The sequence below is a fragment of the Drosophila miranda genome (genome assembly GCF_003369915.1).
Source record: "Drosophila miranda strain MSH22 chromosome Y unlocalized genomic scaffold, D.miranda_PacBio2.1 Contig_Y2_pilon, whole genome shotgun sequence".
Classification (NCBI taxonomy): Eukaryota; Metazoa; Arthropoda; class Insecta; order Diptera; family Drosophilidae; genus Drosophila; species Drosophila miranda.
In genome coordinates, this window is record NW_022881614.1 from 35,677,061 (window position 1) to 35,691,844 (window position 14,784).

Genomic DNA, 14,784 nt, shown 5'->3' on the forward strand with positions numbered 1-14,784 from the left:
ATTTGGTATCCACACTCCTAATATATCGGACCGAGACGAGTTTGTTTCAAAATTTCACCACACCCCCTTCCGCCACGCAAAGGACGAAAATCTGGGGATATTCAAAAATCTCAGAGACTATTAAGGCTAGAGTAACCAAATTTGGTATCCGCACTTCTGTTAGATCTTACTATAAAACGTGGTATCTCAAAATTTCGCCCCACCCCTGTCCGCCCACACAAAGGACGAAAATCTGTTGCATCCACAATATTGCACATTCGAAAAAACTAAAAACGCAGAATCATAGATAATGACCATATCTATCAGATTGCTGAATCTGGATCAGATAAGATAATTTTTATAGCCAATAGGAACAAATCAATTTGCAGTGGCTACGCAGCGCCCGACGTCACGCTCAGACTGATTTTCTGTCTCTCTCGCACGCACTCTTTGTCGTGTCGTTCAATATTAGCGGCGTCTGCCGGAGGAGAGCCATACTGACTAAGTATCGGGTATAACTGTAGAGTTGCGGTGTCCGCAGCAACTCACAACGTTCCCCCTCGTTTTTAATTGTAAATATCTCCTTAATTTCTAAGCCATCTTGCTGTACAAGTCGATGAGATTCTGATTGAGTATGGACTCCCTCCTGCTGTGGGGGGCTTCCGTGTTTGCCCTAGCAGCTGTCTGGAGCTGCACAAACTCGCAACCTGTTGAGGTGGAGGAATGGCCCTCATCGAACAGAACATTGCCAAACGCCTGCTCAAACTGCTCCTGGAACTGGCGGGCATTTATCGGCTGCAGGTCCTCGCCTGCAGGCAGTGGACTGATGTTCAGCTGGGCAGCCAGTTGGTCCATGCTGTTGGGCTCTCGCGCGCTCTGCTGATGCGCCTCCTCACTCTTCACGTACATGTTGTCACCAATGGTCTGAACATTGTCGCCGAAGTACTCCTGATCTACGTCCTTTAAAAAGCTGCCGTCCATGGCCTGGAAACCTAGCCGAATCAGCAGCGATATTTTCATATTGAAGCACTCCAACCAGGCCTTGTTGGTACTGTAAATGGACAGCTGCGCCTCCTCCCCACTGGCGTTCCAAAAGTCCAGCAGAGTGTTCTTGGTAAAGTCAATCAGCATGTGGCGCTTGGAGTCCGGATACATCTTGTTGATGGCCTCCAGGTGTCGGAAGGTTATCTCGAGCAAATGGTGTTGGTGCCGGGAAACAAACAGCTGCCATTTGTATAGCATGGTCATCAGGTTCCACAGTTTGCCCATGGACTGCTCATCGATGCGCATCACGGAGCAGGTGGCTATATCGTTCAGCATGAATTTGCAGTGCTCGACTGTCAGGAGCTGGGCATTGTTGTGCTTGGAGCCGTTCAGTAGGGAGTCGATGAACTTGGGATCCAGCAGTACTGCAGTCACATCGTGGATAACTGCCAGAAGCGGTTACGTAGGCTTGGGATCAAACGCATTGAAGGAGGGCCACCCACTCACCTTGAACCGACTTGTCCTTGGCGATTTGTTGCGCCTTCAGCCGCTGATCAATCACATAGAGCATCTCGCAGCCAAGGTTGACCAAAATAAAGCACGGGGACTCAGCTGCTGGTGCTGCTTCGGACTGAAATTGGACATTGTTTAAAGGCTACTGCCAGGCACAAGGGTCGAATCTAAACTAAACTTAGCCAAGACGGCGACGACGGCACGCAAGCCTCAAAAAGTATTCACACATACATTTAGTTTATTGGATTTTTCGTTTCCGTGCAGAGAGGTCCCCGTGTCCTGCCATGTTTGACGGCTTTATGAGAGCCCCGGCAACGACTTTCACTACAAACAAAAACAACGACGCCGACGACAGACGACGTGTATAATTATGACCACAGTGTGGGTAGTGCGGCGGCCTCCAACTGGGGAGTGGGGTTTGGACTCCATTGCATGGAGAGTTATTGATTAGTATATCTCAATGGCAAACGCAATGAAATTATTATGGAAATTATGGCAGCAGGCTAAAAAGTTAAGACGTTTTCGCGTTCGTGTCATTAGTAGGGGGAATTATCTAGCTACTCGTATTTTAGAACGAGCGTAACATATGGCAGGTTCCCTGGAATACACTTCAATGCTAATTTGACGGCTTCCTATGTGGCTTCCCATTTGTGAATTAAGCACCTCCAGTGAAGGGCAGCAGCAGGAAGTACACGTCGGAAGTTTCGTGCATGCAGTCCTAGCGAATTCCAGAAGTTGGGGCGAATTGATTTTGAAAGAGCTCACAAGCGCCAAAACAGAATTCTAGTGTGCAACAGGCGCCGTATCGTTCCAAGCAAGAATTATCCAGCACTGTTCTGAAATTTTAAGGAAAATTTCATTTTTTTTTGTTATAAATAATGTTGCGTCAAACGCTTCGTCCTGGTCACGCAGCCCATTGGTGCCGGCAAATGTCCGTGGTGGCCAAGTCCTTGAAGTACACCCAACACGGAGAGCCACAAGATGTCTTGAAGCTGGTCGAGGACCAGCTGGCCGATCCGCAGGATAAGCAAGTGCTGGTGAGGATTTTGGCGGCTCCCATCAACCCAGCGGACATTAATACCATTCAGGGTGAGCCAAAACACACATACAGCGTATGCTGGTGGACAGATTATAGTTAAATTACTCTATTCGCTAGGCAAATATCCCGTCAAACCAAAATTTCCAGCCGTGGCCGGCAATGAATTCGTAGGCGAGGTTATCTGTGTCGGGGAGAATGTCAAGGGCCGGCAAGCGGGGGAGCACGTTATACCTCTGGCTACAGGTCTGGGGACATGGACCACGTATGGCCTCTACAATCAAGATCAGCTTATGACCGTGCCCAAAAAAGTTGGCTTGGCAGAGGCGGCCACCGTTACTGTCAATCCGTGCACTGCGTATCGCATGCTAAAGGACTTTGTAAAGCTGTCACCGGGCGACACTGTCATACAAAATGGAGCCGACAGCGCTGTTGGACAGGCTGTCCACCAACTGTGCCGCGCCTGGGGCATCAATAGCATTGGCATTGTCCGCGACCGCCCGGAGATTTGTGAGCTGAAGCAACTGCTGGAGTGCCTGGATGCCACGGCGGTGCTAACAGAGGCAGAGGTTCGCACCAGTGACATCTTTAAAACCGGGAAGGTCAAGCGCCCAAAGCTGGCGTTCAACTGTGTGGGCGGCAAAAGCGCAACGGAAGTGTCGCGCCATCTGGATGACCGCGGCGTTATGGTTACCTACGGGGGCATGTCCCGGGAGCCAGTTACGGTGGCTACTGGACCACTAATTTTCAAAGACATTGCATTTAGAGGCTTCTGGATGACTCGCTGGTCCAAGGAGAACTACGATACACCCGAACGCAAGCAAATGTTCAAGGAACTATTCGAGCTTATGGAACAGGGAAAATTCGTGGCTCCCACCCATGAGATGGTGCCCCTGGAGAAGTTCAAGAACGCCGCAGCAGCAGCTCTCAATTTCAAGGGATTCACAGGCAAGAAGTTCATCCTAAACATGAGCGAATAATTAGATTAATTGAGGCTCTTAGCCTTTGGCTTTATTGTATACCCATGATGTGGTATATATGTATGCGGAACAAATTTGTTGTATCTTGGGATTGAATATGATTCAGTTCATCTCCACCTCGTTTGCTTGATACTTGAGTTGTAGGGTGTGATGGCCTGAGGTAAGCTCAGTCCCGTCCAGGGGTCAATCCACAAGAAATTTGTAGAAACGGATGGAACTTCAAAGGAGACGCCGGGGGTGGCCTATCGTAGAGTAGATGGATCAGGGCTTGGGCGGGCGTTGCTAGCGTTGTGTATCGAATGGTGTATGTGGACGTGGAGTGGGGGGGGAGTCGGTGCCTCGGCTAATTGGAGTGAACTTACGCAATCGGGTGTTTTTACTTCGATAATTTGACACTTTATTGTACGTATTAGTAGTTTAAATGCACTTCTTTTTACTTCGTCGTCGATGTCTTCTCGTGAGTTCCGGGTACCGCGTCTGTACTCCGGACTGGGTCTCTGCGTAAGTTGCTCAGGTACCACGTCCGTACTCTGAGCCGGGTTTTTGCGTAAGTTGCTCTTTGGTTCTCGTCGCCGTCTTTTTATAGGCCCGTATTGCTGGGTCGGCGGGTTTGACAAATGCACTTCCGCGTCGTGGTGCACTTTGCCGTTCTTGTTGATCGTTGCAGATTTTGCCGGCGCCGACTTTCCTCCGTCGATGAACCCGGAAGACTGCACTTGGCCGATGGCTTGGCCTGGAGTGGGGAAAGACCGCGTGACCTGATGTCTTTGGTCATCGTTTTGGAGTTGGCGCGTGTTGATCGGTGGTTGCTTGCGGAGGGGGCGCTGGTTGTGGGGTGCGGTGCGATGCGCTCATTATAGGTCGGTGGACGGATTGTATGGGAACCTTTTAGGTTCGTTACACCCTCCCCTTTCTTCCCCGACGAGAGTTACGAAGACTCGTGCGTCGGGTGCGCGGCGGTGGGTCCTGTACCTTTGTTCGAACCACCAACTGTCGAATAGGGTCCGGCCCCGGGGCTCTAGTCGCCGCCGTACCTCCTGGATTAGAAGCGTCGGCAGGATCCGGTTGACGGTGTTCGTTGCCTTCTTCGTGGATGTCAGCATTCTCGAGTAGGTCAGTGGGTTCTTCGGACTCGTGATCGTGGAACTCTCTCAGGTCGTTGATATTTGCGGTTTTGTGTTTCCGGCTTTCGCAGTGATGCAATTTGGCGATGTTTGGTGATGGAAAACTCTTGACCCGGTAGGGGCCGTCGAACTTCGGGGCTAGCTTTGCCGCAAAGCCCTCGGCGGCGTTTGAGAGGTGGTGTTGGCGTAGTAGTACCAACGATCCGACGGCGGGGCGCCATAGTCGCCGGCGGAGGTTGTAATGTCTCCCTTGCTCTTGACTGGTTCTCTGGATGTTGTTCCGGACGATGGCGAATACTTCTTTCAGCCTCGTCGCTTTGCTGGTGGCCGTCTCTGGCGTACTCCCTGTCCCGGGCGTGACTTCGTCGTAGAGGGCGCCGGCGAGTCGGGGCTCTCTTCCTTGCAGGAGGAAGGCGGGGCTGAATCCGGTCGTCTCGGAGACGGTGGAGTTGATCGCCAATGTCATCTCGGGTAGGAGCTCGTCCCATGTATTCTGGTGGTCGTCGACGAACTGGGCGATCATCGTTTTCACAGTCCGATTGGCTCTCTCCGTCGGGTTTTCCTGGGGGCAATATGGGGCTGTGTGTTGCAGCTCCACGCCTGCGCTTCGCATGAATGTTCTAAACGATCGGCTGGTGAACTGGGTTCCGTTGTCGCTCAGTATTCGTTCTCTGAAGGCTCGTTCGAGGTTCGCTGTTGTCGCTTTCTTGAGGGGTACCAGTTCGACCCACTTGGAGAAAGTGTCGAAGAATACCAGTAAGATGGTGTTCCCGTGCTTGGACCGTGGTAATGGTCCGACGAAGTCGGCACACAGGGTGGCGAAGGGTTCTTCGGCTTTACGTGTGAGCATCCTGCCCACGGCCTTGCGCTGCGTGGCTTTGAACTTCTGACAGCTTACGCAGCCCTGCACGTACCGTCGCACGTCTCTGTGTAGTCCTGGCCAGTAGTATCGTTGTGTTGTCCTCAGGATGGTTTTCCGGACGCCAAGGTGTTTTGCCGTTGGTTCGTCATGGCATTCGCGGAGTACTCTCGTCCGGCCGTTTTTGGTCACGCATAGTTTCCACGGTATGTGGTCGTCGTCGTCGGCTCCGTGTCCTAGATAGCGGTGTAGCTGCCCATTTTCGTTCGTGTAGTCTGGGTACTTCTGGGGTTCGTCTTGGACTTGTTGGATCCCTTGTTTAAGCCAGGTGCATGGTGTGTCGTCTTCCTCAATGCGGGAGAGGGTCTCCAGTGGTTGTCTTGATAGTGCGTCTGCGACTACGTTCTGGCTGCCGGCCCGATAGCGCACGTCGTATTGGTATTGCTGTAGTTCGAGCGCCCATCTTGCTACTCTACCGTAAGGGCTCCCGAGGGTATTCAGCCACTTTAGTGCGAGATGATCGGTTATGACGTCGAATCGGTAGCCTTCGAGATAGCATCGCAGTTTTCGGATCGCCCAGATGACGGCGAGGCATTCCTTGTCGGTGGCCGAGTAGTTTTCTTCTGCCTTGTTGAGGCGTCGACTGACGTATGCGATGACCCGCTCTTTCCCTTCGATCTCTTGGGTGAGGACCGCGCCTACTCCAAGGTTGCTTGCGTCCGTCTGCAGGGAAAATTTGACGTTAAAGTCTGGGCAGGCGAGTACCGGTGCGGTGGTGAGCAGTGTTTTCAGCTCGTCGAAGGCGTCTTGTTATTCTTGCCCCCTTGTCCATGCTTTCCCTTTCTTCAGCAGCAGTGACATTGGTTGGACTACGGTGGCAAAGTTTCTGACAAATCTGCGGTACAACCCGGCCATGCCTACGCATTGTCGTAGCTCCTTCAGGTTGGTCGGCGGCCTCAGCTCCTTTACGGCTGCGATTTTGTCGGGGTCCGTGTGGATACCTTCTTCGCTGATCATGTGGCCCAGGTATTTTATCCGGCGTTGGAAGAAGGCACACTTGTCCGTGTTGACCCGTAGGTTTGCCTTCCGCAGTCGTGCGAAGACTTCTTTCACGTTGTTCAGGTGCTCCTGGAAGCTTTTCCCGACGATGACGATGTCGTCGATATATGCGCACGCGAATGGTTCCATGTCTGCGCCGATAACGGCGTCGAGGGTCCGTTTAAACGTGGCTCCCGCGGAGTGTAAACCGAAAGGCATTACTTTCCATTGGTATAATCCTCGCCCGGGTATCGTGAATGCCGGGGCTTCCCGGCTGCCGCGGGCCATTGGTATCTGCCAATATCCGTTTTTCAGGTCGAGGGTCGTGATGAAGTGGGCATTTCGGAGTCGCTCTAGTATGTAGTTGATCCTGGGTAGCGGGTACGCGTCCGGGATGGAACGCTCGTTTAGCTGCCGATAATCTACATGCGCCATCTCCCGTCCTTTTTGCGGACCAGGACGATTGGCGCGCTGTGGGAGCTCCGGGATGGTTCGATTAGGTCCTCAGCTATCAGTTGGTCGACCTGTTCATCGATGATCCGCCGCATGGCTGGATTTTTCGGGTAGTACCGTTGTTTTATGGGTCGGTTGTCCCTCATGACGATAGTGTGTTCCGTTAGGTCCGTCGTCCCTCGGATGCCGGCGAGTGTTGGCAGTTCCTCGTCTAGGAATTTCCGTATTTTCGGCGCGATGTCGGGAAGCCATGGGTCGGAGATTCGTTCCGAATCGTCCTCGGGTGGGTCGTCGATTCCTGGGTCGCAAGTGTGGTCGGGGTTCTCGGGGAGGATTGTTGTGTCGAATGCGCCTGGTGGTTCGACTGGTTCGCTTATGCTGGCGACGATGGCGGGTGCCTCGATCATGAGTAGGGGGCTCGTGAGTGTCCTGGGGGGTGCTTGCGCGACGTTGTACTCAGCGTGATGTACGAACGTGCGGGTCTCGATGGCGATCGTAGCGTTTGACCGACGGCTAGTTTGGGCGGTGAGGTTCACCGACATGGCTCCAGGCGTGGTGCTGGGCCATATGTCGGCGCCGTACGAGGTGTTGCCCGGGAGGCGTTCCATGATGTCGGGGACGATTGATGGTGCGTCGGCTCCAGGTGCGTCGGGGTTCCGATGGGTGCTTCGTGTGGCAGTGGTCGCCTTTCCCGGTTCCTGCCTGAGAGGACGCGGGAGTAGCGGGTCGGTCGGTGTCGTAGGGGTCGTTTTCGCGTCGAGGGCGGTGTCGACGCGTTCGTGGCCAGGGGGGCGGTCGGAGGTGGTACCTCGAGCGCCTGCCTGCTGCGTGGCGGCTGCCGTTGCTGGGCCGGGTTGTCTTCTGGAGGGGCGTCCTGGGTTCCTTTCCCTTCGTTGGTGGAACCGCGTCGGTGCCCTCGGGAGACCGGCTCGCTTTCTTCGTGGCTTTGCTTAGTTTTGGTTTTCTCGGAGTGGGCCTGGGGCTAGTGTGCTTCGTCATGGCCGTGGGTTTTGTGTTCCTTGTGCTCTTGTCTCGTGTCGTGGCGGGGAATTCATCGGCGGCGGAGGTCTCGAGTTCGTGGCTCCGGGGGCGTGTACTTGGCTAGCGGTGATCGTCGGCGTGTTTGGGATGGGGCGTTGAGAGCCTTGGAGATGGAGGTGAGTGGCGCCACATTGTATTGTGGTTTCAATGGCGCACAGGAAATCCATCCCTATGATGGCTTGCTCTACCATATTGGGGAGTACCAAGAGTGGCATCTGTATCTCTTGTTCGTCTAGTTTGACGCGCGCTAGCAAGATCTGAGTTATCTCGCGAGCTGAGCCGTCGGCTAGGCGTATCGGGACGCAGGCGGCTCGCAGGTCGTTGTCGCGGCCGAGTTTGCGGGCGAGGTCGGCGTTGATGAAGCTTCGGGACGCCCCGGTGTCGACCGTGGCTTCCGCGCGCCGTCCTCCGATGGTCACTCTCGCCATTATCCGGCCGTCGTGTACTTGTAGCGGGTTTCTTAGTTGGTTGTCTCAGGAAGCGTCGTGCCCGGCTGTTCCCGTGTCAGCTGGGGACGCGAGTCGCTTCCCGACGGGTCCCGGCGGCAACAGCCCACGGTGCGCGTTCCGCGCCTACCACATTCCCAACAGAAGAGGATCGATGGGTTGATGCAGTCACGAGAAACATGTCCAGCTTCTCCGCAGCGTCGACAGGCTGCGCGTGGGTTGGCGATGGGGGTGGTGATCATTCGATGTGTCGTTTCCTGTGCTGGAGCGCCGGCCTGGTGCGGCTTCCTTGCGGGTTCCGAGGTGTTCCAGTGACGCTTTCGGAATTGGGCCCGATTCGACCCGCTTTCGTTTTGTTGTGCCGTTGGCCGCGTGTACCTGGGTGGTTGTCGAGGGGGATGAGGGTCGCTGGTACGTTTCGTTCCTGGATACTCTCGAACTCCGTGGCCAACATTGTTAATTGCGTCAGACTTCTCAGCTCGTGTCTTCGCACGTACAGCTGGTACGCCGGGAGGGTGTTGTCATAGATCCTGCTAAGTTCCTTGGCTTCGTCGTACCCGGCGTGGTGCATGAGCAACCGGAGCTCGATGATGAAGACCTTGAACGGTTCGCCCACCGCTTGTTTGCGGTCCCTAATCTGGTCTTCCAATTGCTCGAAGTAGCGGGGAGGCAGGAAAAAGGCTAGGAATTCCTGGCGGAAATCAGCCCAAGACGCGCTCTGAAGTCGGCTGGTGCGGAACCAACGGTTGGCTCGGTCGGTGAGGAGCTCTGCCATGGCTCGCAGCACGTAGTTCATGTCTACCCCGTACGAGAGGGCACGCTCTTCCAGTAGTTCGACGAACGACAGTGGGTCGTTCTGTCCGTCGAACTGGATTCCCCACTTTCGGATCCGTTCCGCCATCTGTGCGGCGTGACTGTAGTAATGACCGTCTGTGGGGCCATTTCCTCCTGCTGTCGGCAAGATCCTTCTCATGGGCGAAGCCCTTGGCTCCGGGGGCGGGGGCTTCGGTAGATCTTCGACGGTTATCGATGTCTGTGAGGTGCTGACTTTGCCCTCCATGACTACTCCTGGAACTTGTAGGCTGAGTTTGGGGTCCGCCTTTCGCTTCTCTGTTAGTGCTGAGATGTCGGGCTGGGGCGATCTGGCTCGTCCTGGCGATCTGGCGTACTGCCGCTCGAGCTCTGCCAGCCTGACCCAGGCGTCGTGTTCGAGGGGCCCGGCGACTAGTTCGGCGAAATTTCTCCGCAAATCTTCCACGTTGCCCTCGCGGCTGAATCCGAATTCCTCCGCGAAGGACTCCAGCTCCTCTCGGCGGCGTTTGTGTATCCAGCCGGTACTCACCCCTGGGTTGGCGACGAATTCTCCAGGGTTATACCCACTGGGCTGTTCCTCTGTATGGGATTCCATCGCTTCGATTGTTACTCGAGTTGGCTGTTTCGCTGGGCTTGCGCTTTTCCTTCACTAGGGCACTGTGTCGAGCTTTGCGGCCGACGCTTCGAATTTCTTCTCGGGGTGACGGCACTGTTCGCGTTTCTCTGTCGCTGTGTCGCGCTTTCGTCTGCTCGTTGCGCAACTCTTGCCGTTGGTATTGTGCGAGGTCGGGGTTTTCTTTGAGTCGTTTTCTTTTGTTCTTCTCTAGTGGCCGTGGGGTTTTATTCCACGAACCCTCGCTGACGTTCCCTTGGGTCCCTGCTCGGGCGCCACTTGTGATGGACCTATTTCAGGCTGAGGTAAGCTCAGTCCCGTCCAGGGGTCAATCCACAAGAAATTTGTAGAAACGGATGGAACTTCAAAGGAGACGCCGGGGGTGGCCTATCGTAGAGTAGATGGATCAGGGCTTGGGCGGGCGTTGCTAGCGTTGTGTATCGAATGGTGTATGTGGACGTGGAGTGGGGGGGGAGTCGGTGCCTCGGCTAATTGGAGTGAACTTACGCAATCGGGTGTTTTTACTTCGATAATTTGACACTTTATTGTACGTATTAGTAGTTTAAATGCACTTCTTTTTACTTCGTCGTCGATGTCTTCTCGTGAGTTCCGGGTACCGCGTCTGTACTCCGGACTGGGTCTCTGCGTAAGTTGCTCAGGTACCACGTCCGTACTCTGAGCCGGGTTTTTGCGTAAGTTGCTCTTTGGTTCTCGTCGCCGTCTTTTTATAGGCCCGTATTGCTGGGTCGGCGGGTTTGACAAATGCACTTCCGCGTCGGGGTGCACTTTGCCGTTCTTGTTGATCGTTGCAGATTTTGGCGGCGCCGACTTTCCTCCGTCGATGAACCCGGAAGACTGCACTTGGCCGATGGCTTGGCCTGGAGTGGGGAAAGACCGCGTGACCTGATGTCTTTGGTCATCGTTTTGGAGTTGGCGCGTGTTGATCGGTGGTTGCTTGCGGAGGGGGCGCTGGTTGTGGGGTGCGGTGCGATGCGCTCATTGTAGGTCGGTGGACGGATTGTATCGAAACCTTTTAGGTTCGTTACAAGGGTCATGGCCGAAGGGGAGGTGGGATCGGTGACCGTCAGCTGCTGTCCATCCTGCAGTCCCAATTCGCCCAGGGATTGTGTAAGGTTTTTCCTGGTGGCCTCCTCAATACTCTTTACTGTGGACATGTAGAGAGTCATCCATCCTTCATCACAGTGGTCAGAGCGGGGCTCTTGAGCTGGAAACGAGGCGATTCGCAGAGTCACTTGATCACGTCATCCAGTGTGGTGGTATTGGGATCCTCGATGGGCAGTTGTGGCTTGTTACTACAAGCCAGGCAGCTCTCAGACTTTTCTGGCTCATAGGTATACGTGTAAATGCCATCCAGATCGTTGAAATTCAGGTGGTTCGACATGCTGTCGTAGCAACTGGTGGCCAATTTGAAAACCTCCATAGCACAGGCAGCAGCAATGACAGCATTGGTGCTGGCTACTGCAGGAGTTATGTGCTTAATGACGCCTTGGACGAGGCGATAAGTGATTCCAGTTATGTTGAATTCGTTGGCCCTCTCCACCGCTCTTTTGTAAATCCAGCCAATGTGCTGGGGATCGTCTCCGTCCAGGGGGACACTGAAGGGATTCTCCTTATTCCATTGTGTCAGCTTTACGTACTCAACGCAATGCTCCGGCAGTCGGGGAGTATTTGCTATGGTACACAGGGGATAATTCACTTGGGGTGGAAATAAATCGAGAGTGCACTCGATCCAGGCTGTGAAGCCTGGCAATATAACACGAGCATTCCCCTTGAAGCCCTCGGTACCACCATCAATCATGGGCACAATTGAGCTGACATCTATGGTGCCGTCATCCTCGTAGCGCAGCATCGATAGCAGCATGCCATTGATTCATCTCCTGGCCACAATTGTGTATAGTCCACAAACAATCAGGTGAAACTGCTGATAGAACGAATCGTCAAAGTCCTGGATTTTCTTGAAATGCGGCGTGACCCGGCAGGTGGGAACTCTTCCGTTGATGAAACGCGCAGCGCATTCCGCCTTCGAGGATCCAATGTCCGTTCGTCGGAACAGAAACTGTCAGTTCAGATTAGACAGTTCAATGGTGTCCATGTCAATCACATGCAAATTACCGAAGCCCATCAGAGCCAAGTCCTTCAACAGCTCACAGCCCAGACCGCCGATGATTAGGACTTTTGATTTCGTTTGCAAGAAATCCAAGTTGTCAGGAGAGGCTGTGAAGTCATCCTTGCAGAATGGTCCCTCGCGCTCCAGTATGTGCCGCAGACCATTCCAGCGATTGCGAGAAGGAACAGACATTTTTGTGCCTAAAATAAATAAATATACGAATCGAACTCAAGCCAAATCTTTTCCCGCAGTACTAGTGCTGTAAGCCGCTACATAGAATCGTCGTTGCCGCCTGTTATCGATAGACAGCTGCATTGAATTGAAAACAACGGCACTTGGAAAAAATTATAGCGTCCCTTGCAGCGTGCCTGGCACTTATTGTAAAAAAAAATACAGATACGAATACAAATTTGTATGAAAATTGTCTAAATCAGTGCGTGAGTAGGACCAGTACAGAGATTTCTTTCTACGGTTAAAAGGAATACACTGAAAATGACGCTTTCGACCTTGGCGTCGTTTGATGATCTGCGGCGTTGCATGGAAGTGCTGACCGACGGGACCGCTGAGGAGGGTGAGTAATTTATTCGAATCTAGTCTGTGTGGAACGAACGCTAGCCATAGGTTAATATTGCAGAGTTTCTACGGTTCCTGCGTATGTTCGAGCAGTACCATGAAAAGCGCGCAGGGTATGCGGCGGAAACCGCGAGGATACAAAATGAGCTGGATAAGTCGCTTACCAAGATGGGTGATCTGGAAGGCAAGCTGTTTCACGCCCGACGCATCATCGATATGGAGATCAAGGCTCGCCGCCAGGCCGATCATGAAAGAGACTCCATGGAAAGCAAGATAATGGCTGTGGCAGATCTGTTGCGGCACGAGCGCAATCTAAACAACGAGACGCGCGATAAGCTGGCCTTTCTTCACACATTGCCGTCATCCCGAAAGCGCAAGTCCCTGAACGCTGTCAGGGAGGACAAATCCTATGGAGATATCAACTCCACAGGCTCGATGCTATCGGACATGTCCATCACACATTCGGAAGACGACTTCCTAGACGTGCGCAGGTCCAAGTCCTGGCGCGAGCATCGACCCTCGTTACCCAAGAACCCGATCCCCAGTGTGGGCAACAGGAGATCGCGGATAAGTACCGGTTTGAATGGCAGAATGTCGACGCACACGCCAACCACGAGTAAGATGCGGCGCTCGGGGGCTGGCATTCGCGTGGAAGAGCATACAGTGAATGTGGGTCAGGGCGCTGAGCGCTTTTGTGCTACCACCAAGGTCACCATACCCCAGGATGGGCAGGGAGTGATCCGTGCAGAGTCAACCATTGAGTCGCTGCCAGTGAATGGAGCCCCTGAGAGGATTGCCGATGGCTTGGTATCGACGCCTCGACGCTAGCCCTTTAAAGAGGCCACAGCTCCACCACTAACTTCGCTGAATGCCATGGCTCCGCATGTGCTAGCCGAATCGGGGACACCCGGTCAGCACCGTTCATTGATGAGGAATCACACCTTCAGCCAGAAGACGTTCTTGCGCGGTGACAATTGTGTGCAGTGCCAGAAGCGGTAGGATAAATATAACCATTTTCCCCATATAAGTTTATATATTCAACATTATTTTTTACAGCATTCGGTTCGGCGCTGTTGGCTTGCGTTGTCGGGACTGCCCAGTGCGCTGTCATATTGACTGCCGGTATCTGCTCACAGTCAGCTGTGTGCCCCAATCGGGAACACCAAAGACAAAGACAATGACGGGCTACCTCAGTGACTTTGCCCCGTCGATTGCGCCCATGATTCCAGCACTGATTGTGCACTGTGGGAATGAGATTGAGGCGCGCGGCCTCACCGAAGTGGGCCTTTATCGCGTGTCCTCGTCGGAGCGGGAGTACAAAGCCCTCAAAGAGCAGTTCTTGCGAGGCAAATCCACCCCACATTTGGGCAACACGGATATCTATGTGCTTTGCTGTTGTGTGAAGGATTTCCTGAGGTCTCTCGTCGAGCCTCTCATCCCCACCGGCCAGTGGAAAGATTTTTCCAACGCTGTTCAAAATCCAGACACTTCAATGTCCCAAGAGATGCTGTACAAGTCTGTAAAGCAGATGCCGCAAGACAATCGGGATACGCTGGCCTTCCTCATTCTGCATTTCCAGCGCATTGCTCAATGCCCTGTGGTACTGATGCCGATCGACAACATCTCTCTTATCTTTGGACCCACCATTGTGGGGTATTCATCGCCGGATCCCGATCAACATGCCATCTACACAGAGGTCTTTACGCAAAAGCAGGTGATAAAAGCATTGCTCGAGCTACCAGTGGCATTTTGGGAGCAGTATGTCATAGACTCACCCCGGGCGCCAGCAACCGTTGTCAAGCGAGTGCCCAGCAGCAACAAGGACTTGTTATCAATTTATGGTGAGTAGATGAATGCCTTAAGCGCACTGCAATGATTAAAATTCTTGTATTTTTACAGCAACTCCCTTCAAAGGGACCATAAAGAAGCGCAAGTTCTACGGGACACCGCCCGTATCTGCCCACAAGAAATGAACATGGGTCTTTCCCCGCCGAAAGTCCTTGACACGTTACTTAAGTTTACTACAAGTATTTCAGTTTTTGTTTCCGGCCATCCATACGAGAGGAGCTCTAGCTATATGTGCACTCCACTACTAACACTGTCTAGAGAAGTTTTTCTTTATAATTAACCATTTCAATTATAAAATTGAAGACTTTATTAACACTAACATATGTAAGTATACTTACTCGCAATACTTACTCCGC

General features: G+C 53.3%; 2 protein-coding genes and 2 pseudogenes across 2 annotated transcripts; 2 read left to right on the forward strand and 2 right to left on the reverse strand.

Moving 5' to 3' along the window:
• Positions 1-521: 521 nt before the first annotated feature.
• Positions 522-1,973, reverse strand: LOC117193642 (protein OSCP1-like). Its single transcript, XM_033398386.1, has 3 exons — positions 1,708-1,973; positions 1,471-1,594; positions 522-1,409 (listed from the first exon to the last, which is right to left on the reverse strand). Exons 2-3 carry the CDS (start codon positions 1,532-1,534, stop codon positions 571-573), a joined length of 903 nt encoding a protein of 300 aa, XP_033254277.1. The 5' UTR covers positions 1,535-1,594; positions 1,708-1,973; the 3' UTR covers positions 522-570.
• A 283-nt stretch (positions 1,974-2,256) lies between these two features.
• On the forward strand, positions 2,257-3,601 carry LOC117193641 (enoyl-[acyl-carrier-protein] reductase, mitochondrial-like). The gene is made up of 2 exons (XM_033398385.1): positions 2,257-2,565; positions 2,633-3,601. The coding sequence occupies exons 1-2, from the start codon at positions 2,355-2,357 to the stop codon at positions 3,490-3,492; spliced, it is 1,071 nt and encodes a 356-aa protein (XP_033254276.1). The 5' UTR covers positions 2,257-2,354; the 3' UTR covers positions 3,493-3,601.
• On the reverse strand, positions 3,595-12,262 carry LOC117193971 (annotated as a pseudogene).
• Positions 12,263-12,466: 204 nt separating this feature from the next.
• On the forward strand, positions 12,467-14,752 carry LOC117193391 (annotated as a pseudogene).
• Positions 14,753-14,784: the final 32 nt, after the last annotated feature.